This window comes from Rhopilema esculentum, chromosome 16, assembly GCF_057945365.1.
Source record: "Rhopilema esculentum isolate cy_ngs chromosome 16, ASM5794536v1, whole genome shotgun sequence".
Taxonomy (NCBI): Eukaryota; Metazoa; Cnidaria; class Scyphozoa; order Rhizostomeae; family Rhizostomatidae; genus Rhopilema; species Rhopilema esculentum.
The window spans coordinates 8,018,503-8,042,165 of NC_142830.1; the positions used below are offsets into that span (position 1 = coordinate 8,018,503).

General features: G+C 32.0%; 1 protein-coding gene across 1 annotated transcript; it reads right to left on the reverse strand.

Moving 5' to 3' along the window:
• Positions 1 to 16,034: 16,034 nt before the first annotated feature.
• On the reverse strand, positions 16,035 to 19,193 carry LOC135682398 (uncharacterized). Its single transcript, XM_065197273.2, is given in 1 exon segment — positions 16,035 to 19,193. A coding segment is annotated over 1 exon segment (1,632 nt). The 5' UTR covers positions 18,094 to 19,193; the 3' UTR covers positions 16,035 to 16,461.
• Between the last annotated feature and the right edge of the window lie 4,470 nt (positions 19,194 to 23,663).

The window sequence follows — 23,663 nt, forward strand, 5'->3', positions numbered from 1 at the left end:
TCAGATTCTTGAACTTTTTTACAGGTCCGGGGTCATGAGTTTTTTCAAAAAATGACCTTGTTCCATTTTTCCAAAATATGAGCTAGAAATTTGTCAAAAACGCTTCAAATGTTGTTCAGAACATAAATTCACGTATGTCAGGTTGTTTCGAGTCAAAAAAAAATTTTTCAAAATTTTCAGATTTTTGAACTTTTTTACATGTCTGGGGTCATGAGTTTTTTCAAAAAATGACTTGTTCAATTTTTCCAAAATATAAGCTAGAAATTCATCGAAAACGCTTGAAATGTTGTTCGGAACAAAATTTTACGTATTTCAGGTTGTTTCGGGTCAAAACAAATATTTTCAAAATTTTCAGATTTTTGAACTTTTTTACAGGTCCGGGGTCATGAGATTTTTCAAAGAATGACTTGTTCGATTTTTCCAAAATATAAGCTAGACTTTCGCCGAAAGCACTTCAAATGTTGTTCGGAACATAAATTCACGTACTTCAGGTTGTTTCGAGTCAAAAAAGAAATTTTCAAAATTTTCAGATTCTTGAACTTTTTTACAGGTCCGGGGTCATGAGTTTTTTCAAAAAATGACCTTGTTCCATTTTTCCAAAATATGAGCTAGAAATTTGTCAAAAACGCTTCAAATGTTGTTCAGAACATAAATTCACGTATGTCAGGTTGTTTCGAGTCAAAAAAAAATTTTTCAAAATTTTCAGATTTTTGAACTTTTTTACAGGTCCGGGGTCATGAGATTTTTCAAAGAATGACTTGTTCGATTTTTCCAAAATATAAGCTAGAAATTGGCCGAAAGCACTTCAAATGTTGTTCGGAACATAAATTCACGTACTTCAGGTTGTTTCGAGTCAAAAAAGAAATTTTCAAAATTTTCAGATTCTTGAACTTTTTTACAGGTCCGGGGTCATGAGTTTTTTCAAAAAATGACCTTGTTCCATTTTTCCAAAATATGAGCTAGAAATTTGTCAAAAACGCTTCAAATGTTGTTCAGAACATGAATTCACGTATGTCAGGTTGTTTCGAGTCAAAAAAAAATTTTTCAAAATTTTCAGATTTTTGAACTTTTTTACAGGTCCGGGGTCATGAGATTTTTCAAAGAATGACTTGTTCGATTTTTCCAAAATATAAGCTAGAAATTCGCCGAAAGCACTTCAAATGTTGTTCGGAACATAAATTCACGTACTTCAGGTTGTTTCGAGTCAAAAAAGAAATTTTCAAAATTTTCAGATTCTTGAACTTTTTTACAGGTCCGGGGTCATGAGTTTTTTCAAAAAATGACCTTGTTCCATTTTTCCAAAATATGAGCTGAAAATTCATCGAAAACGCTTGAAATGTTGTTCGGAACAAAATTTTACGTATTTCAGGTTGTTTCGGGTCAAAACAAATATTTTCAAAATTTTCAGATTTTTGAACTTTTTTACAGGTCCGGGGTCATGAGATTTTTCAAAGAATGACTTGTTCGATTTTTCCAAAATATAAGCTAGACTTTCGCCGAAAGCACTTCAAATGTTGTTCGGAACATAAATTCACGTACTTCAGGTTGTTTCGAGTCAAAAAAGAAATTTTCAAAATTTTCAGATTCTTGAACTTTTTTACAGGTCCGGGGTCATGAGTTTTTTCAAAAAATGACCTTGTTCCATTTTTCCAAAATATGAGCTAGAAATTTGTCAAAAACGCTTCAAATGTTGTTCAGAACATAAATTCACGTATGTCAGGTTGTTTCGAGTCAAAAAAAAATTTTTCAAAATTTTCAGATTTTTGAACTTTTTTACAGGTCCGGGGTCATGAGATTTTTCAAAGAATGACTTGTTCGATTTTTCCAAAATATAAGCTAGAAATTCGCCGAAAGCACTTCAAATGTTGTTCGGAACATAAATTCACGTACTTCAGGTTGTTTCGAGTCAAAAAAGAAATTTTCAAAATTTTCAGATTCTTGAACTTTTTTACAGGTCCGGGGTCATGAGTTTTTTCAAAAAATGACCTTGTTCCATTTTTCCAAAATATGAGCTAGAAATTTGTCAAAAACGCTTCAAATGTTGTTCAGAACAAAAATTCACGTATGTCAGGTTGTTTCGAGTCAAAAAAAAAATTTTCAAAATTTTCAGATTTTTGAACTTTTTTACAGGTCCGGGGTCATGAGATTTTTCAAAGAATGACTTGTTCGATTTTTCCAAAATATAAGCTAGAAATTGGCCGAAAGCACTTCAAATGTTGTTCGGAACATAAATTCACGTACTTCAGGTTGTTTCGAGTCAAAAAAGAAATTTTCAAAATTTTCAGATTCTTGAACTTTTTTACAGGTCCGGGGTCATGAGTTTTTTCAAAAAATGACCTTGTTCCATTTTTCCAAAATATGAGCTGAAAATTCATCGAAAACACTTGAAATGTTGTTCGGATTAAAGTTTTACGTATTTCAGGTTGTTTCGGGTCAAAACAAATGTTTTCAAAATTTTCAGATTTTTGAACTTTTTTACAGGTCCGGGGTCATGAGTTTTTTCAAAAAATGACCTTGTTCCATTTTTCCAAAATATGAGCTAGAAATTTGTCAAAAACGCTTCAAATGTTGTTCAGAACAAAAATTCACGTATGTCAGGTTGTTTCGAGTCAAAAAAAAATTTTTCAAAATTTTCAGATTTTTGAACTTTTTTACAGGTCCGGGGTCATGAGATTTTTCAAAGAATGACTTGTTCGATTTTTCCAAAATATAAGCTAGAAATTGGCCGAAAGCACTTCAAATGTTGTTCGGAACATAAATTCACGTACTTCAGGTTGTTTCGAGTCAAAAAAGAAATTTTCAAAATTTTCAGATTCTTGAACTTTTTTACAGGTCCGGGGTCATGAGTTTTTTCAAAAAATGACCTTGTTCCATTTTTCCAAAATATGAGCTAGAAATTTGTCAAAAACGCTTCAAATGTTGTTCGGAACATAAATTCACGTACTTCAGGTTGTTTCGAGTCAAAAAAGAAATTTTCAAAATTTTCAGATTCTTGAACTTTTTTACAGGTCCGGGGTCATGAGTTTTTTCAAAAAATGACTTGTTCGATTTTTCCAAAATATGAGCTAGAAATTTGTCAAAAACGCTTCAAATGTTGTTCAGAACATAAATTCACGTATGTCAGGTTGTTTCGAGTCAAAAAAAAATTTTTCAAAATTTTCATATTTTTGAACTTTTTTACAGGTCCGGGGTCATGAGATTTTTCAAAGAATGACTTGTTCGATTTTTCCAAAATATAAGCTAGAAATTCGCCGAAAGCACGTCAATTGTTGTTCGGAACATAAATTCACGTACTTCAGGTTGTTTCGAGTCAAAAAAGAAATTTTCAAAATTTTCAGATTCTTGAACTTTTTTACAGGTCCGGGGTCATGAGTTTTTTCAAAAAATGACCTTGTTCCATTTTTCCAAAATATGAGCTAGAAATTTGTCAAAAACGCTTCAAATGTTGTTCAGAACATAAATTCACGTATGTCAGGTTGTTTCGAGTCAAAAAAAAATTTTTCAAAATTTTCAGATTTTTGAACTTTTTTACAGGTCTGGGGTCATGAGTTTTTTCAAAAAATGACTTGTTCAATTTTTCCAAAATATAAGCTAGAAATTCATCGAAAACGCTTGAAATGTTGTTCGGAACAAAATTTTACGTATTTCAGGTTGTTTCGGGTCAAAACAAATATTTTCAAAATTTTCAGATTTTTGAACTTTTTTACAGGTCCGGGGTCATGAGTTTTTTCAAAAAATGATTTGTTCGATTTTTCCAAAATATAAGCTAGAAATTCATCGAAAGCACTTCAAATGTTGTTCGGAACGAAATTTTACGTATTTCAGGTTGTTTCGGGTCAAAACAAATTTTTTCAAAATTTTCAGGTTTTTGAAATTTTTTACAGGTCCGGGGTCATGAGTTTTTTCAAAAAATGACCTTGTTCGATTTTTCCAAAATATGAGCTAGAAATTCATCATCCGTTTCATTTTTTTTAGATAACACATTGAAGCTCAAAACAAAACTGTCAAGTAAAAAAAGAAAGGTATGCATATCACATTGATTATATCTAACTAACTAATCTTTTACAAAATTTTCAAATCTCTGAAATTCTCCACAGGTTTCAGGTCATGAATTTTTTCAAAAAATGACATTGTTCACTTTTTTCAAATTATGAGCTAGAAATTCGTCAAAAACGCTTCAAATGTTGTTCGGAACATAAATTCACGTATTTCAGGTTGTTTCGATTCAAAAAAAAATTTTTCAAAATTTTCATATTTTCGAACTTTTTTACAGGTCCGGGGTCATGAGTTTTTTCAAAAAATGACCTTGTTCGATTTTTCCAAAATATGAGCTAGAAATTCATCATCCGTTTCATTTTTTTTAGATAACACATTGAAGCTCAAAACAAAACTGTCAAGTAAAAAAAGAAAGGTATGCATATCACATTGATTATATCTAACTAACTAATCTTTTACAAAATTTTCAAATCTCTGAAATTCTCCACAGGTTTCAGGTCATGAATTTTTTCAAAAAATGACATTGTTCACTTTTTTCAAATTATGAGCTAGAAATTCGTCAAAAACGCTTCAAATGTTGTTCGGAACATAAATTCACGTATTTCAGGTTGTTTCGATTCAAAAAAAAATTTTTCAAAATTTTCATATTTTCGAACTTTTTTACAGGTCCGGGGTCATGAGTTTTTTCAAAAAATGACCTTGTTCGATTTTTCCAAAATATGAGCTAGAAATTCATCATCCGTTTCATTTTTTTTAGATAACACATTGAAGCTCAAAAGAAAACTGTCAAGTAAAAAAAGAAAGGTATGCATATCACATTGATTATATCTAACTAACTAATCTTTTACAAAATTTTCAAATCTCTGAAATTCTCCACAGGTTTCAGGTCATGAATTTTTTCAAAAAATGACATTGTTCACTTTTTTCAAATTATGAGCTAGAAATTCGTCAAAAACGCTTCAAATGTTGTTCAGAACATAAATTCACGTATGTCAGGTTGTTTCGAGTCAAAAAAAAATTTTTCAAAATTTTCATATTTTTGAACTTTTTTACAGGTCCGGGGTCATGAGATTTTTCAAAGAATGACTTGTTCGATTTTTCCGAAAAATAAGCTAGAAATTCGCCGAAAGCACTTCAAATGTTGTTCGGAACATAAATTCACGTACTTCAGGTTGTTTCGAGTCAAAAAAGAAATTTTCAAAATTTTCAGATTCTTGAACTTTTTTACAGGTCCGGGGTCATGAGTTTTTTCAAAAAATGACCTTGTTCCATTTTTCCAAAATATGAGCTAGAAATTTGTCAAAAACGCTTCAAATGTTGTTCAGAACATAAATTCACGTATGTCAGGTTGTTTCGAGTCAAAAAAAAATTTTTCAAAATTTTCAGATTTTTGAACTTTTTTACAGGTCTGGGGTCATGAGTTTTTTCAAAAAATGACTTGTTCAATTTTTCCAAAATATTAGCTAGAAATTCATCGAAAACGCTTGAAATGTTGTTCGGAACAAAATTTTACGTATTTCAGGTTGTTTCGGGTCAAAACAAATATTTTCAAAATTTTCAGATTTTTGAACTTTTTTACAGGTCCGGGGTCATGAGTTTTTTCAAAAAATGACCTTGTTCGATTTTTCCAAAATATGAGCTAGAAATTCATCATCCGTTTCATTTTTTTTAGATAACACATTGAAGCTCAAAACAAAACTGTCAAGTAAAAAAAGAAAGGTATGCATATCACATTGATTATATCTAACTAACTAATCTTTTACAAAATTTTCAAATCTCTGAAATTCTCCACAGGTTTCAGGTCATGAATTTTTTCAAAAAATGACATTGTTCACTTTTTTCAAATTATGAGCTAGAAATTCGTCAAAAACGCTTCAAATGTTGTTCGGAACATAAATTCACGTATTTCAGGTTGTTTTGATTCAAAAAAAAAATTTTCAAAATTTTCAGATTTTTGAACTTTTTTACAGTCCCGGGGTCATGAGTTTTTTCAAAAAATGACCTTGTTCCATTTTTCCAAAATATGAGCTAGAAATTTGTCAAAAACGCTTCAAATGTTGTTCAGAACATAAATTTACGTTTGTCAGGTTGTTTCGAGTCAAAAAAAAAATTTTCAAAATTTTCAGATTTTTGAATTTTTTTACAGGTCCGGGGTCATGAGTTTTTTCAAAAAATGACTTGTTCGATTTTTCCAAAATATAAGCTAGAAATTCATCGGAAGCACTTCAAATGTTTTTCGGAACATAAATTCACGTATTTCAGGTTGTTTCGAGTCAAAAAAGAAATTTTCAAAATTTTCAGATTCTTGAACTTTTTTACAGGTCCGGGGTCATGAGTTTTTTCAAAAAATGACCTTGTTCCATTTTTCCAAAATATGAGCTAGAAATTTGTCAAAAACGCTTCAAATGTTGTTCAGAACATAAATTCACGTATGTCAGGTTGTTTCGAGTCAAAAAAAAATTTTTCAAAATTTTCAGATTTTTGAACTTTTTTACAGGTCCGGGGTCATGAGATTTTTCAAAGAATGACTTGTTCGATTTTTCCAAAATATAAGCTAGAAATTCGCCGAAAGCACTTCAAATGTTGTTCGGAACATAAATTCACGTACTTCAGGTTGTTTCGAGTCAAAAAAGAAATTTTCAAAATTTTCAGATTCTTGAACTTTTTTACAGGTCCGGGGTCATGAGTTTTTTCAAAAAATGACCTTGTTCCATTTTTCCAAAATATGAGCTAGAAATTTGTCAAAAACGCTTCAAATGTTGTTCAGAACATAAATTCACGTATGTCAGGTTGTTTCGAGTCAAAAAAAAATTTTTCAAAATTTTCAGATTTTTGAACTTTTTTACAGGTCCGGGGTCATGAGATTTTTCAAAGAATGACTTGTTCGATTTTTCCAAAATATAAGCTAGAAATTCGCCGAAAGCACTTCAAATGTTGTTCGGAACATAAATTCACGTACTTCAGGTTGTTTCGAGTCAAAAAAGAAATTTTCAAAATTTTCAGATTCTTGAACTTTTTTACAGGTCCGGGGTCATGAGTTTTTTCAAAAAATGACCTTGTTCCATTTTTCCAAAATATGAGCTAGAAATTTGTCAAAAACGCTTCAAATGTTGTTCAGAACAAAAATTCACGTATGTCAGGTTGTTTCGAGTCAAAAAAAAATTTTTCAAAATTTTCAGATTTTTGAACTTTTTTACAGGTCCGGGGTCATGAGATTTTTCAAAGAATGACTTGTTCGATTTTTCCAAAATATAAGCTAGAAATTCGCCGAAAGCACTTCAAATGTTGTTCGGAACATAAATTCACGTACTTCAGGTTGTTTCGAGTCAAAAAAGAAATTTTCAAAATTTTCAGATTCTTGAACTTTTTTACAGGTCCGGGGTCATGAGTTTTTTCAAAAAATGACCTTGTTCCATTTTTCCAAAATATGAGCTAGAAATTTGTCAAAAACGCTTCAAATGTTGTTCAGAACATAAATTCACGTATGTCAGGTTGTTTCGAGTCAAAAAAAAATTTTTCAAAATTTTCAGATTTTTGAACTTTTTTACAGGTCCGGGGTCATGAGATTTTTCAAAGAATGACTTGTTCGATTTTTCCAAAATATAAGCTAGAAATTCGCCGAAAGCACTTCAAATGTTGTTCGGAACATAAATTCACGTACTTCAGGTTGTTTCGAGTCAAAAAAGAAATTTTCAAAATTTTCAGATTCTTGAACTTTTTTACAGGTCCGGGGTCATGAGTTTTTTCAAAAAATGACCTTGTTCCATTTTTCCAAAATATGAGCTAGAAATTTGTCAAAAACGCTTCAAATGTTGTTCAGAACAAAAATTCACGTATGTCAGGTTGTTTCGAGTCAAAAAAAAATTTTTCAAAATTTTCAGATTTTTGAACTTTTTTACAGGTCCGAAGTCATGAGATTTTTCAAAGAATGACTTGTTCGATTTTTCCAAAATATAAGCTAGAAATTCGCCGAAAGCACTTCAAATGTTGTTCGGAACATAAATTCACGTACTTCAGGTTGTTTCGAGTCAAAAAAGAAATTTTCAAAATTTTCAGATTCTTGAACTTTTTTACAGGTCCGGGGTCATGAGTTTTTTCAAAAAATGACCTTGTTCCATTTTTCCAAAATATGAGCTAGAAATTTGTCAAAAACGCTTCAAATGTTGTTCAGAACATAAATTCACGTATGTCAGGTTGTTTCGAGTCAAAAAAAAATTTTTCAAAATTTTCAGATTTTTGAATTTTTTTACAGGTCTGGGGTCATGAGTTTTTTCAAAAAATGACTTGTTCAATTTTTCCAAAATATAAGCTAGAAATTCATCGAAAACGCTTGAAATGTTGTTCGGAACAAAATTTTACGTATTTCAGGTTGTTTCGGGTCAAAACAAATATTTTCAAAATTTTCAGATTTTTGAACTTTTTTACAGGTCCGGGGTCATGAGTTTTTTCAAAAAATGATTTGTTCGATTTTTCCAAAATATAAGCTAGAAATTCATCGAAAGCACTTCAAATGTTGTTCGGAACGAAATTTTACGTATTTCAGGTTGTTTCGGGTCAAAACAAATTTTTTCAAAATTTTCAGGTTTTTGAAATTTTTTACAGGTCCGGGGTCATGAGTTTTTTCAAAAAATGACCTTGTTCGATTTTTCCAAAATATGAGCTAGAAATTCATCATCCGTTTCATTTTTTTTAGATAACACATTGAAGCTCAAAACAAAACTGTCAAGTAAAAAAAGAAAGGTATGCATATCACATTGATTATATCTAACTAACTAATCTTTCACAAAATTTTCAAATCTCTGAAATTCTCCACAGGTTTCAGGTGATGAATTTTTTCAAAAAATGACATTGTTCACTTTTTTCAAATTATGAGCTAGAAATTCGTCAAAAACGCTTCAAATGTTGTTCGGAACATAAATTCACGTATTTCAGGTTGTTTCGATTCAAAAAAAAATTTTTCAAAATTTTCATATTTTCGAACTTTTTTACAGGTCCGGGGTCATGAGTTTTTTCAAAAAATGACCTTGTTCCATTTTCCAAAATATGAGCTAAAAATTCATCGAAAACGCTTGAAATGTTGTTTGGATTAAAATTTTACGTATTTCAGGTTGTTTCGGGTCAAAACAAATGTTTTCAAAATTTTCAGATTTTTGAACTTTTTTCCAGGTCCGGGGTCATGAGTTTTTTCAAAAACTGACCATGTTCGATTTTTCCAAAATACGAGCTAAAAATTCATCGAAAACTCTTGAAATGTTGTTCGGAACAAAATTTTACGTATTTCAGGTTGTTTCGGTTCAAAACAAATTTTTTCAAAATTTTCAGATTTTTGAACTTTTTTACAGGTCCGGGGTCATGAGTTTTTTCAAAAAATGACCTTGTTCGATTTTTCCAAAATATGAGCTAGAAATTTGTCAAAAACGCTTCAAATGTTGTTCGGAACATAAAATTAAGTATTTCAGGTTGTTTCGAGTCAAAAAAAATTTTTTCAAAATTTTCATATTTTTGAACTTTTTTCAGGTCCGGGGTCATGAGTTTTTTCAAAAAATGACTTGTTCGATTTTTTCAAAATATAAGCTAGAAATTCATTGAAAACACTTCGAATGTTGTTCGGAACATAAATTCGCGTATTTCAGGTTGTTTCGAGTCAAAAAAAAAATTTTTAAAATTTTCAAATTTTTGAACTTTTTTACAGGTCCGGGGTCATGAGTTTTTTCAAAAAATGACTTGTTCGATTTTTCCAAAACATAAGCTAGAATTTCATCGAAAGCACTTCAAATGTTTTTCGGAACATAAATTCACGTATTTCAGGTTGTTTCGAGTCAAAAAATTTTTTTTCAAAATTTTCATAATTTTGAATTTTTTTACAGGTCCGGGGTCATGAGTTTTTTCAAAAAATGACTTGTCCGATTTTTTCAAAATATAAGCTAGAAATTCATCGAAAACACTTCCAATGTTGTTCGGAACATAAATTCACGTATTTCAGGTTGTTTCGAGTCAAAACAAATTTTTTTAAGATTTTCAAATTTTTGAACTTTTTTACAGGTCCGGGGTCATGAGTTTTTTCAAAAAATGACTTGTTCGATTTTTCCAAAACATAAGCTAGAATTTCATCGAAAGCACTTCAAATGTTTTTCGGAACATAAATTCACGTATTTCAGGTTGTTTCGAGTCAAAAAAATTTTTTTCAAAATTTTCATAATTTTGAACTTTTTTACAGGTCCGGGGTCATGAGTTTTTTCAAAAAATGACTTGTCCGATTTTTTCAAAATATAAGCTAGAAATTCATTGAAAACACTTCCAATGTTGTTCGGAACATAAATTCACGTATTTCAGGTTGTTTCGAGTCAAAACAAATGTTTTCAAAATTTTCAGATTTTTGAACTTTTTTACAGGTCCGGGGTCATGAGTTTTTTCAAAAAATGACTTGTTCGATTTTTCCAAAACATAAGCTAGAATTTCATCGAAAGCACTTCAAATGTTTTTCGGAACATAAATTCACGTATTTCAGGTTGTTTCGAGTCAAAAAAAATTTTTTCAAAATTTTCATATTTTTGAACTTTTTTCAGGTCCGGGGTCATGAGTTTTTTCAAAAAATGACTTGTCCGATTTTTTCAAAATATAAGCTAGAAATTCATTGAAAACACTTCGAATGTTGTTCGGAACATAAATTCGCGTATTTCAGGTTGTTTCGAGTCAAAAAAAATTTTTTTCAAATTTTCAAATTTTTGAACTTTTTTACAGGTCCGGGGTCATGAGTTTTTTCAAAAAATGACTTGTTCGATTTTTCCAAAACATAAGCCAGAATTTCATCGAAAGCACTTCAAATGTTTTTCGGAACATAAATTCACGTATTTCAGGTTGTTTCGAGTCAAAAAATTTTTTTTCAAAATTTTCATAATTTTGAACTTTTTTACAGGTCCGGGGTCATGAGTTTTTTCAAAAAATGGCTTGTCCGATTTTTTCAAAATATAAGCTAGAAATTCATTGAAAACACTTCCAATGTTGTTCGGAACATAAATTCGCGTATTTCAGGTTGTTTCGAGTCAAAACAAATTTTTTTAAAATTTTCAAATTTTTGAACTTTTTTACAGGTCCGGGGTCATGAGTTTTTTCAAAAAATGACTTGTTCGATTTTTCCAAAACATAAGCTAGAATTTCATCGAAAGCACTTCAAATGTTTTTCGGAACATAAATTCACGTATTTCAGGTTGTTTCGAGTCAAAAAATTTTTTTTCAAAATTTTCATAATTTTGAACTTTTTTACAGGTCCGGGGTTATGAGTTTTTTCAAAAAATGACTTGTCCGATTTTTTCAAAATATAAGCTAGAAATTCATTGAAAACACTTCCAATGTTGTTCGGAACATAAATTCACGTATTTCAGGTTGTTTCGAGTCAAAACAAATGTTTTCAAAATTTTCAGATTTTTGAACTTTTTTACAGGTCCGGGGTCATGAGTTTTTTCAAAAAATGACTTGTTCGATTTTTCCAAAACATAAGCTAGAATTTCATCGAAAGCACTTCAAATGTTTTTCGGAACATAAATTCACGTATTTCAGGTTGTTTCGAGTCAAAAATTTTTTTTTCAAAATTTTCATAATTTTGAACTTTTTTACAGGTCCGGGGTCATGAGTTTTTTCAAAAAATGACTTGTCCGATTTTTTCAAAATATAAGCTAGAAATTCATTGAAAACACTTCCAATGTTGTTCGGAACATAAATTCACGTATTTCAGGTTGTTTCGAGTCAAAACAAATGTTTTCAAAATTTTCAGATTTTTGAACTTTTTTACAGGTCCGGGGTCATGAGTTTTTTCAAAAAATGACTTGTCCGATTTTTTCAAAATATAAGCTAGAAATTCATTGAAAACACTTCCAATGTTGTTCGGAACATAAATTCACGTATTTCAGGTTGTTTCGAGTCAAAACAAATGTTTTCAAAATTTTCAGATTTTTGAACTTTTTTACAGGTCCGGGGTCATGAGTTTTTTCAAAAAATGACCTTGTTCCATTTTCCAAAATATGAGCTAAAAATTCATCGAAAACGCATGAAATGTTGTTTGGATTAAAATTTTACGTATTTCAGGTTGTTTCGGGTCAAAACAAATGTTTTCAAAATTTTCAGATTTTTGAACTTTTTTACAAGTCCGGGGTCATGAGTTTTTTCAAAAAATGACCTTGTTCCATTTTCCAAAATATGAGCTAAAAATTCATCGAAAACGCTTGAAATGTTGTTTGGATTAAAATTTTACGTATTTCAGGTTGTTTCGGGTCAAAACAAATGTTTTCAAAATTTTCAGATTTTTGAACTTTTTTACAGGTCCGGGGTCATGAGTTTTTTCAAAAAATGACTTGTCCGATTTTTTCAAAATATAAGCTAGAAATTCATTGAAAACACTTCCAATGTTGTTCGGAACATAAATTCACGTATTTCAGGTTGTTTCGAGTCAAAACAAATTTTTTTAAAATTTTCAAATTTTTGAACTTTTTTACAGGTCCGGGGTCATGAGTTTTTTCAAAAAATGACTTGTTCGATTTTTCCAAAACATAAGCTAGAATTTCATCGAAAGCACTTCAAATGTTTTTCGGAACATAAATTCACGTATTTCAGGTTGTTTCGAGTCAAAAAAATTTTTTCCAAAATTTTCATAATTTTGAACTTTTTTACAGGTCCGGGGTTATGAGTTTTTTCAAAAAATGACTTGTCCGATTTTTTCAAAATATAAGCTAGAAATTCATTGAAAACACTTCCAATGTTGTTCGGAACATAAATTCACGTATTTCAGGTTGTTTCGAGTCAAAACAAATGTTTTCAAAATTTTCAGATTTTTGAACTTTTTTACAGGTCCGGGGTCATGAGTTTTTTCAAAAAATGACCTTGTTCCATTTTCCAAAATATGAGCTAAAAATTCAGCGAAAACGCTTGAAATGTTGTTTGGATTAAAATTTTACGTATTTCAGGTTGTTTCGGGTCAAAAGAAATGTTTTCAAAATTTTCAGATTTTTGAACTTTTTTACAGGTCCGGGGTCATGAGTTTTTTCAAAAAATGACCTTGTTCCATTTTCCAAAATATGAGCTAAAAATTCATCGAAAACGCTTGAAATGTTGTTTGGATTAAAATTTTACGTATTTCAGGTTGTTTCGGGTCAAAACAAATGTTTTCAAAATTTTCAGATTTTTGAACTTTTTTACAGGTCCGGGGTCATGAGTTTTTTCAAAAAATGACTTGTCCGATTTTTTCAAAATATAAGCTAGAAATTCATTGAAAACACTTCCAATGTTGTTCGGAACATAAATTCACGTATTTCAGGTTGTTTCGAGTCAAAACAAATTTTTTTAAAATTTTCAAATTTTTGAACTTTTTTACAGGTCCGGGGTCATGAGTTTTTTCAAAAAATGACTTGTTCGATTTTTCCAAAACATAAGCTAGAATTTCATCGAAAGCACTTCAAATGTTTTTCGGAACATAAATTCACGTATTTCAGGTTGTTTCGAGTCAAAAAAATTTTTTCCAAAATTTTCATAATTTTGAACTTTTTTACAGGTCCGGGGTTATGAGTTTTTTCAAAAAATGACTTGTCCGATTTTTTCAAAATATAAGCTAGAAATTCATTGAAAACACTTCCAATGTTGTTCGGAACATAAATTCACGTATTTCAGGTTGTTTCGAGTCAAAACAAATGTTTTCAAAATTTTCAGATTTTTGAACTTTTTTACAGGTCCGGGGTCATGAGTTTTTTCAAAAAATGACTTGTTCGATTTTTCCAAAACATAAGCTAGAATTTCATCGAAAGCACTTCAAATGTTTTTCGGAACATAAATTCACGTATTTCAGGTTGTTTCGAGTCAAAAAAATTTTTTTCAAAATTTTCATAATTTTGAACTTTTTTACAGGTCCGGGGTCATGAGTTTTTTCAAAAAATGACTTGTCCGATTTTTTCAAAATATAAGCTAGAAATTCATTGAAAACACTTCCAATGTTGTTCGGAACATAAATTCACGTATTTCAGGTTGTTTCGAGTCAAAACAAATGTTTTCAAAATTTTCAGATTTTTGAACTTTTTTACAGGTCCGGGGTCATGAGTTTTTTCAAAAAATGACCTTGTTCCATTTTCCAAAATATGAGCTAAAAATTCAGCGAAAACGCTTGAAATGTTGTTTGGATTAAAATTTTACGTATTTCAGGTTGTTTCGGGTCAAAAGAAATGTTTTCAAAATTTTCAGATTTTTGAACTTTTTTACAGGTCCGGGGTCATGAGTTTTTTCAAAAAATGACCTTGTTCCATTTTCCAAAATATGAGCTAAAAATTCATCGAAAACGCTTGAAATGTTGTTTAGATTAAAATTTTACGTATTTCAGGTTGTTTCGGGTCAAAACAAATGTTTTCAAAATTTTCAGATTTTTGAACTTTTTTACAGGTCCGGGGTCATGAGTTGTTTCAAAAAATGACCTTGTTCGATTTTTCCAAAATATGAGCTAGAAATTCATCATCCGTTTCATTTTTTTCAGATAACACAATGAAGCTCAAAACAAAACTGTCAAGTAAAAAAAGAAAGGTATGCATATCACATTGATTATATCTAACTAACTAATCATTTTCCCAATTTTCCAAATCTCTGAAATTCTCCACAGGTTTCAGGTCATGAATTTTTTCAAAAAATGACATTGTTCATTTTTTTCAAATTATGAGCTAGAAATTCGTCAAAAACGCTTCAAATGTTGTTCGGAACATAAATTCACGTATTTCAGGTTGTTTCGAGTCAAAAAAAATTTTTTCAAAATTTTCATATTTTTGAACTTTTTTACAGGTCCGGGGTCATGAGTTTTTTCAAAAACTGACCATGTTCGATTTTTCCAAAATACGAGCTAAAAATTCATCGAAAACTCTTGAAATGTTGTTCGGAACAAAATTTTACGTATTTCAGGTTGTTTCGGTTCAAAACAAATTTTTTCAAAGTTTTCAGATTTTTGAACTTTTTTACAGGTCCGGGGTCATGAGTTTTTTCAAAAAATGACCTTGTTCGATTTTTCCAAAATATGAGCTAGAAATTTGTCAAAAACGCTTCAAATGTTGTTCGGAACATAAAATTAAGTATTTCAGGTTGTTTCGAGTCAAAAAAAAGTTTTTCAAAATTTTCATATTTTTGAACTTTTTTACAGGTCCGGGGTCATGAGTTTTTTCAAAAAATGACTTGTCCGATTTTTTCAAAATATAAGCTAGAAATTCATTGAAAACACTTCGAATGTTGTTCGGAACATAAATTCACGTATTTCAGGTTGTTTCGATTAAAAAAAAAAATTTCAAAATTTTCATATTTTTGAACTTTTTTACAGGTCCGGGGTCATGAGTTTTTTCAAAAAATGACTTGTTCGATTTTTCCAAAATATAAGCTAGAAATTCAACGAAAACGCTTGAAATGTTGTTCGGAACAAAATTTTACTTATTTCAGGTTGTTTCGGGTCAAAACAAATTTTTTCAAAATTTTCAGGTTTTTGAACTTTTTTACAGGTCCGGGGTCATGAGTTTTTTCAAAAAATGACCTTGTTCCATTTTCCAAAATATGAGCTGAAAATTCATCGAAAACGTTTGAAATGTTGTTCGGAACAAAATTTTACGTATTTCAGGTTGTTTCGGGTCAAAACAAATGTTTTCAAAATTTTTAGATTTTTGAACTTTTTTACAGGTCCGGGGTCATGAGTTTTTTCAAAAAATGACCTTGTTCGATTTTTCCAAAATATGAGCTAGAAATTCATCATCCGTTTCATTTTTTCAGATAACACATTGAAGCTCAAAACAAAACTGTCAAGTAAAAAAAGAAAGGTATGCATATCACATTGATTATATCCAACTAAAAATGACTTGTCCGATTTTTTCAAAATATAAGCTAGAAATTCGTTGAAAACACTTCGAATGTTGCTCGGAACATAAATTCACGTATTTCAGGTTGTTTCGAGTCAAAAAAATTTTTTTTTAAATTTTCAGATTTTTGAACTTTTTTACAGGTCCGGGGTCATGAGTTTTTTCAAAAAATGACCTTGTTCGATTTTTCCAAAATATGAGCTGAAAATTCATCGAAAACGCTTGAAATGTTGTTCGGAACCTTATTTCACGTATACAGTAGTGTCCCGCATATAAGAAACATGAATTTAAGAAACACCAGACCTCAATTTTCCAAATAATACCCCATCTTATAAGAAACTGGTTCAGGTCTGAAAAATGCTTGTTTCTTATTCAAAAGTATGTATATGTTAGAAATTTGAAAACCATAAATAACAAAATTACTGTATCTCTTTTTAAAATACTGCCCTCTTTGCTTTTACATTACAGCAGTCAGTCTGTTGATTACTTATAAAGTTTGTATGTCACTTTAAAATTTATAGTCCTTATATCCTTGAGGATTTATCAACTTATCTTCTTCACCTTCTTCTGCAGTCATTAAGAGTCCTGTTTTCTGGAAAAGCCTCTGTCAAAAGTTTTTGTATTGCTGCATGTCATTCCAAGCCTGGCCAACCCACTTTGTTAGCAGTATTCTTCTTTCAGAAGCAGAAAAGCCTTGACCACACCACTTTTCAAAGTTCTCATCATTTTCCAGATATGAATCCAGTTGACAACCAATGAGTTTCTTTATCATGTAACCCTCTCCTGCACCCACTGGTTGTAGGTTGTCAGTGACTGAAGGTGGGAGTGGATATACAAGAGTGTTAGCTTCTTCCCTACAAATACTGTGAAAATCTTTTGTGCATTGGCAGGACAGATTGTCAAGAAAAAGAACATTTTCATGGCTTTTATCTATGGCTGGTCCAAAAGTATTCTTGACCCATTGAGTGGCAACAGCACTATCCATCCACCCATTATCCTGCCAATATATGTGAACACGTTTGTCATATGATTGCAATTCAGCTGGTTTAACATTACCTTTACCCCGAAAAATAATTGCAGGAGGAACATTCTGCTTCTCTGTATGTTGTATGCAAAGTTGGAGTGTGCATTGTCTTCGATCAAGTCCACTGGCAGGTTGGCTAATCCACACAGAAGTGCTTCCTTTAAGATCATAAGTCATTCCTTGGTCTACAACAAAGGGAAGAGGCACTTGATCTACATTAAATCTCCTTTCAGGCACCCACCTTCCCCATTTCTTATGATTTACCATGTTTGTTCGGCGTCTGCAAGAATTTAGGTCGCTCCTCAATTGCTGATGAAAAGCCTGAATGACAGGCAGCATTTCATGGCTGCCTTGTTTCTTCTTGTTGGTCTTTCTCCGTAAAGATATACCATGCCGTTTTTTGAAAGAAAACATCCAGTTGGGGCTAGCTTTAAAGGAATCAGCCTTTTTATTGCCATAAAACTTCCTAATGTATTTTCCCATTCTAGTACGGATCCATCTATCCCCTACTTTTGCAACCTTTCCTCTTGCAATCAAAAGCTCTTCCTTGGTCTTTTCTTCTGCCAACTGAAAATGAGATTTTGCTGGTTGACGTATCTTTCTTCTTGATCTGGCGCTTCTGCTTCCATTCTGTCTCCTTCCACCTAATACTTTGCTCCTTGACTCTTCCCATGCCTTCATAATCTTTGCTTCATCTTTTTTTCATTTACAAACAAGCCCCCTGGAGACATGATGCAAGTTAGCTATTATCTGCAGTTTTCCTTTTTGAGAGCAAGGCAAATTATTCAGGTCTTTGATAACTTTAGCTTTAAAGCACACTGTGTATGATCTCCGCTTTCCTGATTGCTGTTTTTTGTTGGTACCCTTATCTAATTTTGATTTCTCCTTTGGTCTTGAGTGTAAATCTGTGACTGTGTCTGGTACAGTTAAGGTACCACTTTCATCAGTGGCTCTGAATGTTCCGGTACTACATGGAGTCACAGACAAAGTTTCTTGCTGAGGTCCAAAGGCAATTGAGCTGGAGCATTTCTTGCTTGTTTCTTTGTGCTGTTTGAGGTACTGTTCATTAGAAAACTTCCTCTTGCAATTGCAGCAGACAACATTTTTCTCTGTAGCAAAATTTGGAATTTTAACTTCAAAATCAGTTCCTTTTGGAGTTCGAATGAATCTTTGAAAATTAAAATGTGCCAGTGTAGGTTGAACCTTCTTCGACATTTCTTTGCTGCAGATCGCGGAAGAGGCAAGGCATGGTTTTCATGCAACCACATGGAAACGAGGCTCGCTAAAAAAGGCTACCACCAGTTATCTGGGTCAGGGTCTGAGGTAGTTAGTATAATTAGCAGCTGCAAGATAAGTTGGACAGACGAATGCAGCTTAAATTTTAAATTACCACTGATTTTTTAATGGTGCTTACTTTGATACCTGCATGATGGCATTTCATTTTTATGGAGAGACAAGTTTAAGAGGATACCATGTGTACAAAGATATTTGCTTAACACTGGGAGAAAAGCTGTTTTGCCAAGAGGAACCTGACAATGAATATGATGAGTTTGCTGTTGTAGTACAAACTTCTGATGAAGAAACTGTTGGTCATTTGCCTATAGAAATTGCAAAACTAGTCCACACATTTATTTCTGATGGTGGTGAAGCAGAAGCAGAAGTGATTGGATGTCGTTTCAATGCAGAAACTGGAATGGGACTGGAAGTTCCAATTGACATAAAGTTTTCTGGGACATTCCCCTATCTTAGAAGCCTTAGGAGCAAGCTACAACTAGTCCTTGAAGTGAGGAATGTGACTCAAATTGAAGGGGAAAACTGAAAGATTATTAGACATAAAAGCAACATTGAAGTACTGTATTCTGTATTGTACTGTATTGAGCCGTATTCCAAGCAAGCAAACTTCCTGGAAAACTGAAGCTTTTCCTGGAAATGAGGATAAACTGTATATAAAGATAAACAAGTGGGGCTTTACAATCCTTGACCATAAGAATCTTTTGTTATCAGCCTTACAGTTGACTCGAACTGTACCTATTGAAATGAAAAAAAAATTTTGCATGCAAATGAGGCAAAAAGCACTGGAATAATTGTGTCTTTTCTTGGAAGTAAAGATTTACTAATACAAATCAAAATGGTCTGTTTTGTATGAAAATCAAGGACAATCATAGAGCTTGTGTCTGACTAGTTCACTGATAGTGCTTGGTTTTTCTAATAAGAAACTTAAGAAACATTTACCCTGATTGGAAATTTATATCTCATTTTATAAGAAACTCATCAGACCTGAAACTGAAAATGTTGTTTCTTATATGCGGGACACTACTGTATCAGGTTGTTTGAGTGAAAAAAAAAATTTCAAAATTTTCAGATTTTTGAACTTTTTTACAGGTCTGGGGTCATGAGTTTTTTCAAAAAATGACCTTGTTCGATTTTTCCAAAATATGAGCTAGAATTTCATCGAAAACGCTTGAAATGTTGTTCGGAACAAAATTTTACGTATTTCAGGTTGTTTCGGGTCAAAACAAATTTTTTCAAAATTTTCAGATTTTTGAACTTTTTTACAGGTCCAGGGTCATGAGTTTTTTCAAAAAATGACCTTGTTCGATTTTTCCAAAATATGAGCTAAAAATTCATCGAAAACGCTTGAAATGTTGTTCGGATTAAAATTTTACGTATTTCAGGTTGTTTCGGGTCAAAACAAATGTTTTCAAAATTTTCAGATTTTTGAACTTTTTTACAGGTCCGGGGTCATGAGTTTTTTCAAAAAATGACCTTGTTCGATTTTTCCAAAATATGAGCTGAAAATTCATCGAAAACGCTTGAAATGTTGTTCGGATTAAAGTTTTACGTATTTCAGGTTGTTTCGGGTCAAAACAAATGTTTTCAAAATTTTCAGATTTTTGAACTTTTTTACAGGTCCGGGGTCATGAGTTTTTTCAAAAAATGACCTTGTTCGATTTTTCCAAAATATGAGCTAGAAATTCATCATCCGTTTCATTTTTTTCAGATAACACATTGAAGCTCAAAACAAAACTGTCAAGTAAAAAAAGAAAGGTATGCATATCACATTGATTATATCTAACTAACTAATCATTTTCAAAATTTTCAAATCTCTGAAATTCTCCACAGGTTTCAGGTCATGAATTTTTTCAAAAAATGACATTGTTCACTTTTTTCAAATTATGAGCTAGAAATTCGTCAAAAACGCTTCAAATGTTGTTCGGAACAAAATTTTACGTATTTCAGGTTGTTTCGGGTCAAAACAAATTTTTTCAAAATTTTCAGATTTTTGAACTTTTTTACAGGTCCGGGGTCATGAGTTTTTTCAAAAAATTACCTTGTTCGATTTTTCCAAAATATGAGCTGAAAATTCATCGAAAACGCTTGAAATGTTGTTTGGAACGAATTTTCACGTATTTCAGGTTGTTTCGACTGACAAAAAATTTTTTCAAATTTTTCAGCTTTTTGACTTTTTTTACACGTCAATGGTTTTACATGTTTTTTACAGATTTTTGAATTTTTTGAATTTGAATGTTTCACGAAACAAAAATGACTTATTTCATCTTTTCCAAAATATGGTCTATAAATTCATCGAAAACACTCTTATTGAGGTTCTGAAGGTACTTCTAACCGTTGCAGGTTGTATTGAGTGAAGTATTTTTTTGTCAGATTTTTCAGATTTTTAAATTTTTTTATAGGTCCGGGGTCATTGATTTTTTCAAAAATGACTTGTTCATGTTTTGCAAAATATAGTCTATAAATTCATCAAAAACACCTTTAATGATGTTCCGAAGGTACTTCTAACCGTTGCAGGTTGTTTCTAGTGAAAAAAGTGTTTGTTATATCCGAGGTCATGAATGTATTTTGGTATTTTCTTTTTAAGAAAGGGACGAAATGTTGTTTTACGCGATTTTCCTCACTATTTGTTTCCATTACAAAATCGCAATCGGTCGGAAAAGATTTACTTAACTCTTTGTTAGAGGTTTTATTGATTGAATTTTGCTGCAACATATCACGAGGCGGCCGCTGCGTTCAGGCCCTTTGCGGCTCTTGAATTTCCGACTAGAACTTTTAGCAGATTCTCCAACAAAAGTGAGGAAAATGAGCAGTTCTCGACACTCAAACATAAAGTAAGTACCCCCAGAGTTCAGGGTAATAAGATATTGCAATTTTGTGCAAAGATGAACTTTTTTATTGCAAATGTTTTACAGGTACTTCAATCATCATGACTCAATTGTTGTGATTTTGCGACATGTTCATATTGTTTGGAAATAGGCAAAAATCAAGAGTATTCTTGCATTTACTATTTTCACCATGAAACCTTGATAAATGTTCTAACATATTCACTTTAAATTGTCATCTTATAACTTTTATGAAACTTGCTATGGTCACTTGAATTTTGGTTCGCTAAAATTTTTTGCTGCGGTGCGGCCATTTCTGTTTCAGCCTGTGCAATACTTTTGATCACTAAACTTGCTCACATTTATCTAATTTTGCAGTACGACCTGTTATTTTTCCAAAATACAATTTTACGTTTTGTAAATATCGTAAATATAATGTAAATATACATTGAAAGACAGGTCAATTTCAAAATTGAATAAGAAGTTGTTTGAAAATTTTGTTTGGTGGTACAAAATTTGAAAATGACATTTCTCAAAGTATAAAACGTCAAAATAAAGTTGCGAAAAAACGAAAAGTTATTTGAAAAGATTGCTCGTGACCAACAGTAAGAAAGCATTGGCAATTTTTTATAGAATCAGAAACTGTTCTACTCCCATACCTGGGCTGGACTACGCCCAGTTTGTTTGGTGTCAGTTCGAAAAATGCTTAAAGTTACGTTTATGTATCGTCAGGGACGTCATTTCACGATATACCGCATTCTTTGACCAGGGGCGGACTGGCTCCAAATTTAGGGCCCGGGCAAATACGTCGAGAAAGGGCCCCGAAATTCAAAGTAAGTTTATGGGTATCATCGAAGTCTTTTGTGGCAACATTTTTAAGGCTTGCTTAAAAGGCTATTGGAATATTGCTTAAAGTTCTCATTAGTTACCACCATATAAGTTAAGAAATTCCAGTTTCCACACAGCGGAGCCACATTAAAAATTATAAGGATTTAATACCGTATCATACAGACGTAGCCAAATACGAAAGTCAGTTCTAAACGAAATAAAATACTAAACAACTTTTCATCGTTCAATTGTACTTGTGATCTTTGCAAGGAATACGTTTGCAACATCAGTTATACTTGATTTATCCTTAGCGTTGGTAATTTAAATTGGGGGTTCTACAATCTTTTAATTGGGTTCGCGTCATTTTCACTGTATTGCCCAGGATTTTATTCTGACATAGGATAAGAGAAAAGAGAAAATCATGCCATTCTGGGAAAAAATTATTGTTTTCTAGCTAAATGACCTTGAAGTGGGGGAAAAATGAAGCAAAACGATTTAAAGGCAGGTTTTATCGAGAATTTATTTTTTCTATAGTGTATGATTTTTTAGGGTTAAATATGGCTGCATTAAGCTGTGGTGTTTCTACCACTAAACTTTTGATTGATGGATGGTTGAATCCCTCAAGCATAAAAGTCCGCAATGAAGTAGTATCAACCCACAGAGCAAATCATGGGCCTAATGGAATGTCTCAGTTATTCAAGTAAATCTTGATACGTAATTTTTCAGTCAAAGCATAATGGGGGTTGATATTTTTCCCGATCATTGGCTGAGCAGCCAGGTTAATTGATTGGTTGAGCACCAGGCAATATGGGAACATCAGTAGCATAGGCAGGGCTGGCGAAACGTTATTGGAAGGTGGCAAGGGGGGGGGAACAAAGTGCTTAGATTGCTCCGGGGTTTAGTAAAGGCCACCGCCATGGTTAGAAAATATGGCCGAATTCAAGAAAAGGTTTGAAAATATGACATTATAGGGTTGGCCAGAAAATGCATCAAAAATATTTACAACATCAAATTTGACCAAAGGAGGATCCTAGGCAATGCCTGTTAGCTTTCTTTTACAATAATTCCCATGGTTCAAAGAGGCTTAATTTTGACATAACAATGGGAAAAAAGGTGGAGTTGGTTTTATAATAAACCTTCAAGCGTCAGAATAGGAACAAAGCTTAACAACGAGGAATGACTTGAAAAAGGTGGAAGCGATGCGAATGTGGAGAGCCAGAATTATAGGAGCTGACTCTACGATAATCTGGACTAAAACAAAACAAAGCTGGGTAAAAATAGAAGGAAATGGAAAAAGTACAACAAAAATAAACATTTCCTTCTCGAATGAGCATATAGAAATAGCTAAGGCTTTAGCTTTCGCTTCTTTGCACAGTTATTTGTGGCTAAAGACGACAGCTTTTGACCGGTGAAATGTGTTCGCGAAAAACCAATCTCCTCAAACTTTCTCAGTAATTCCAAGAAATGACGTCCCTGGTGATACTTTGTTCACAATTACCGACAACCAAGATCATAATCTCAACTTTAGCGACAAACGCAACATTTCTGACACACATAACTTTGAATAAATTTCTAAATGCAACAATAAAAAACCCTGTATAGCCTGTCAAAGACAGTAACTAATTGTTCTCAGTACGAAATCTTCAAAAGTAGTGTGTTAAACTATGTCTACATCTCTATGAGCACAAAGCCTGCGATATATCTTAGACTTCCAGTTGCATCTTGTCTCCTTTTCTTGTTCAGTTTACAATGGCAGACATGTGCTGGAGCAAAAAGTTTGTTCCAGCTTCCTATGCGTTACACGATTCTTGTTTAATTAAAGCACAAACAAGGAGGGGTGCT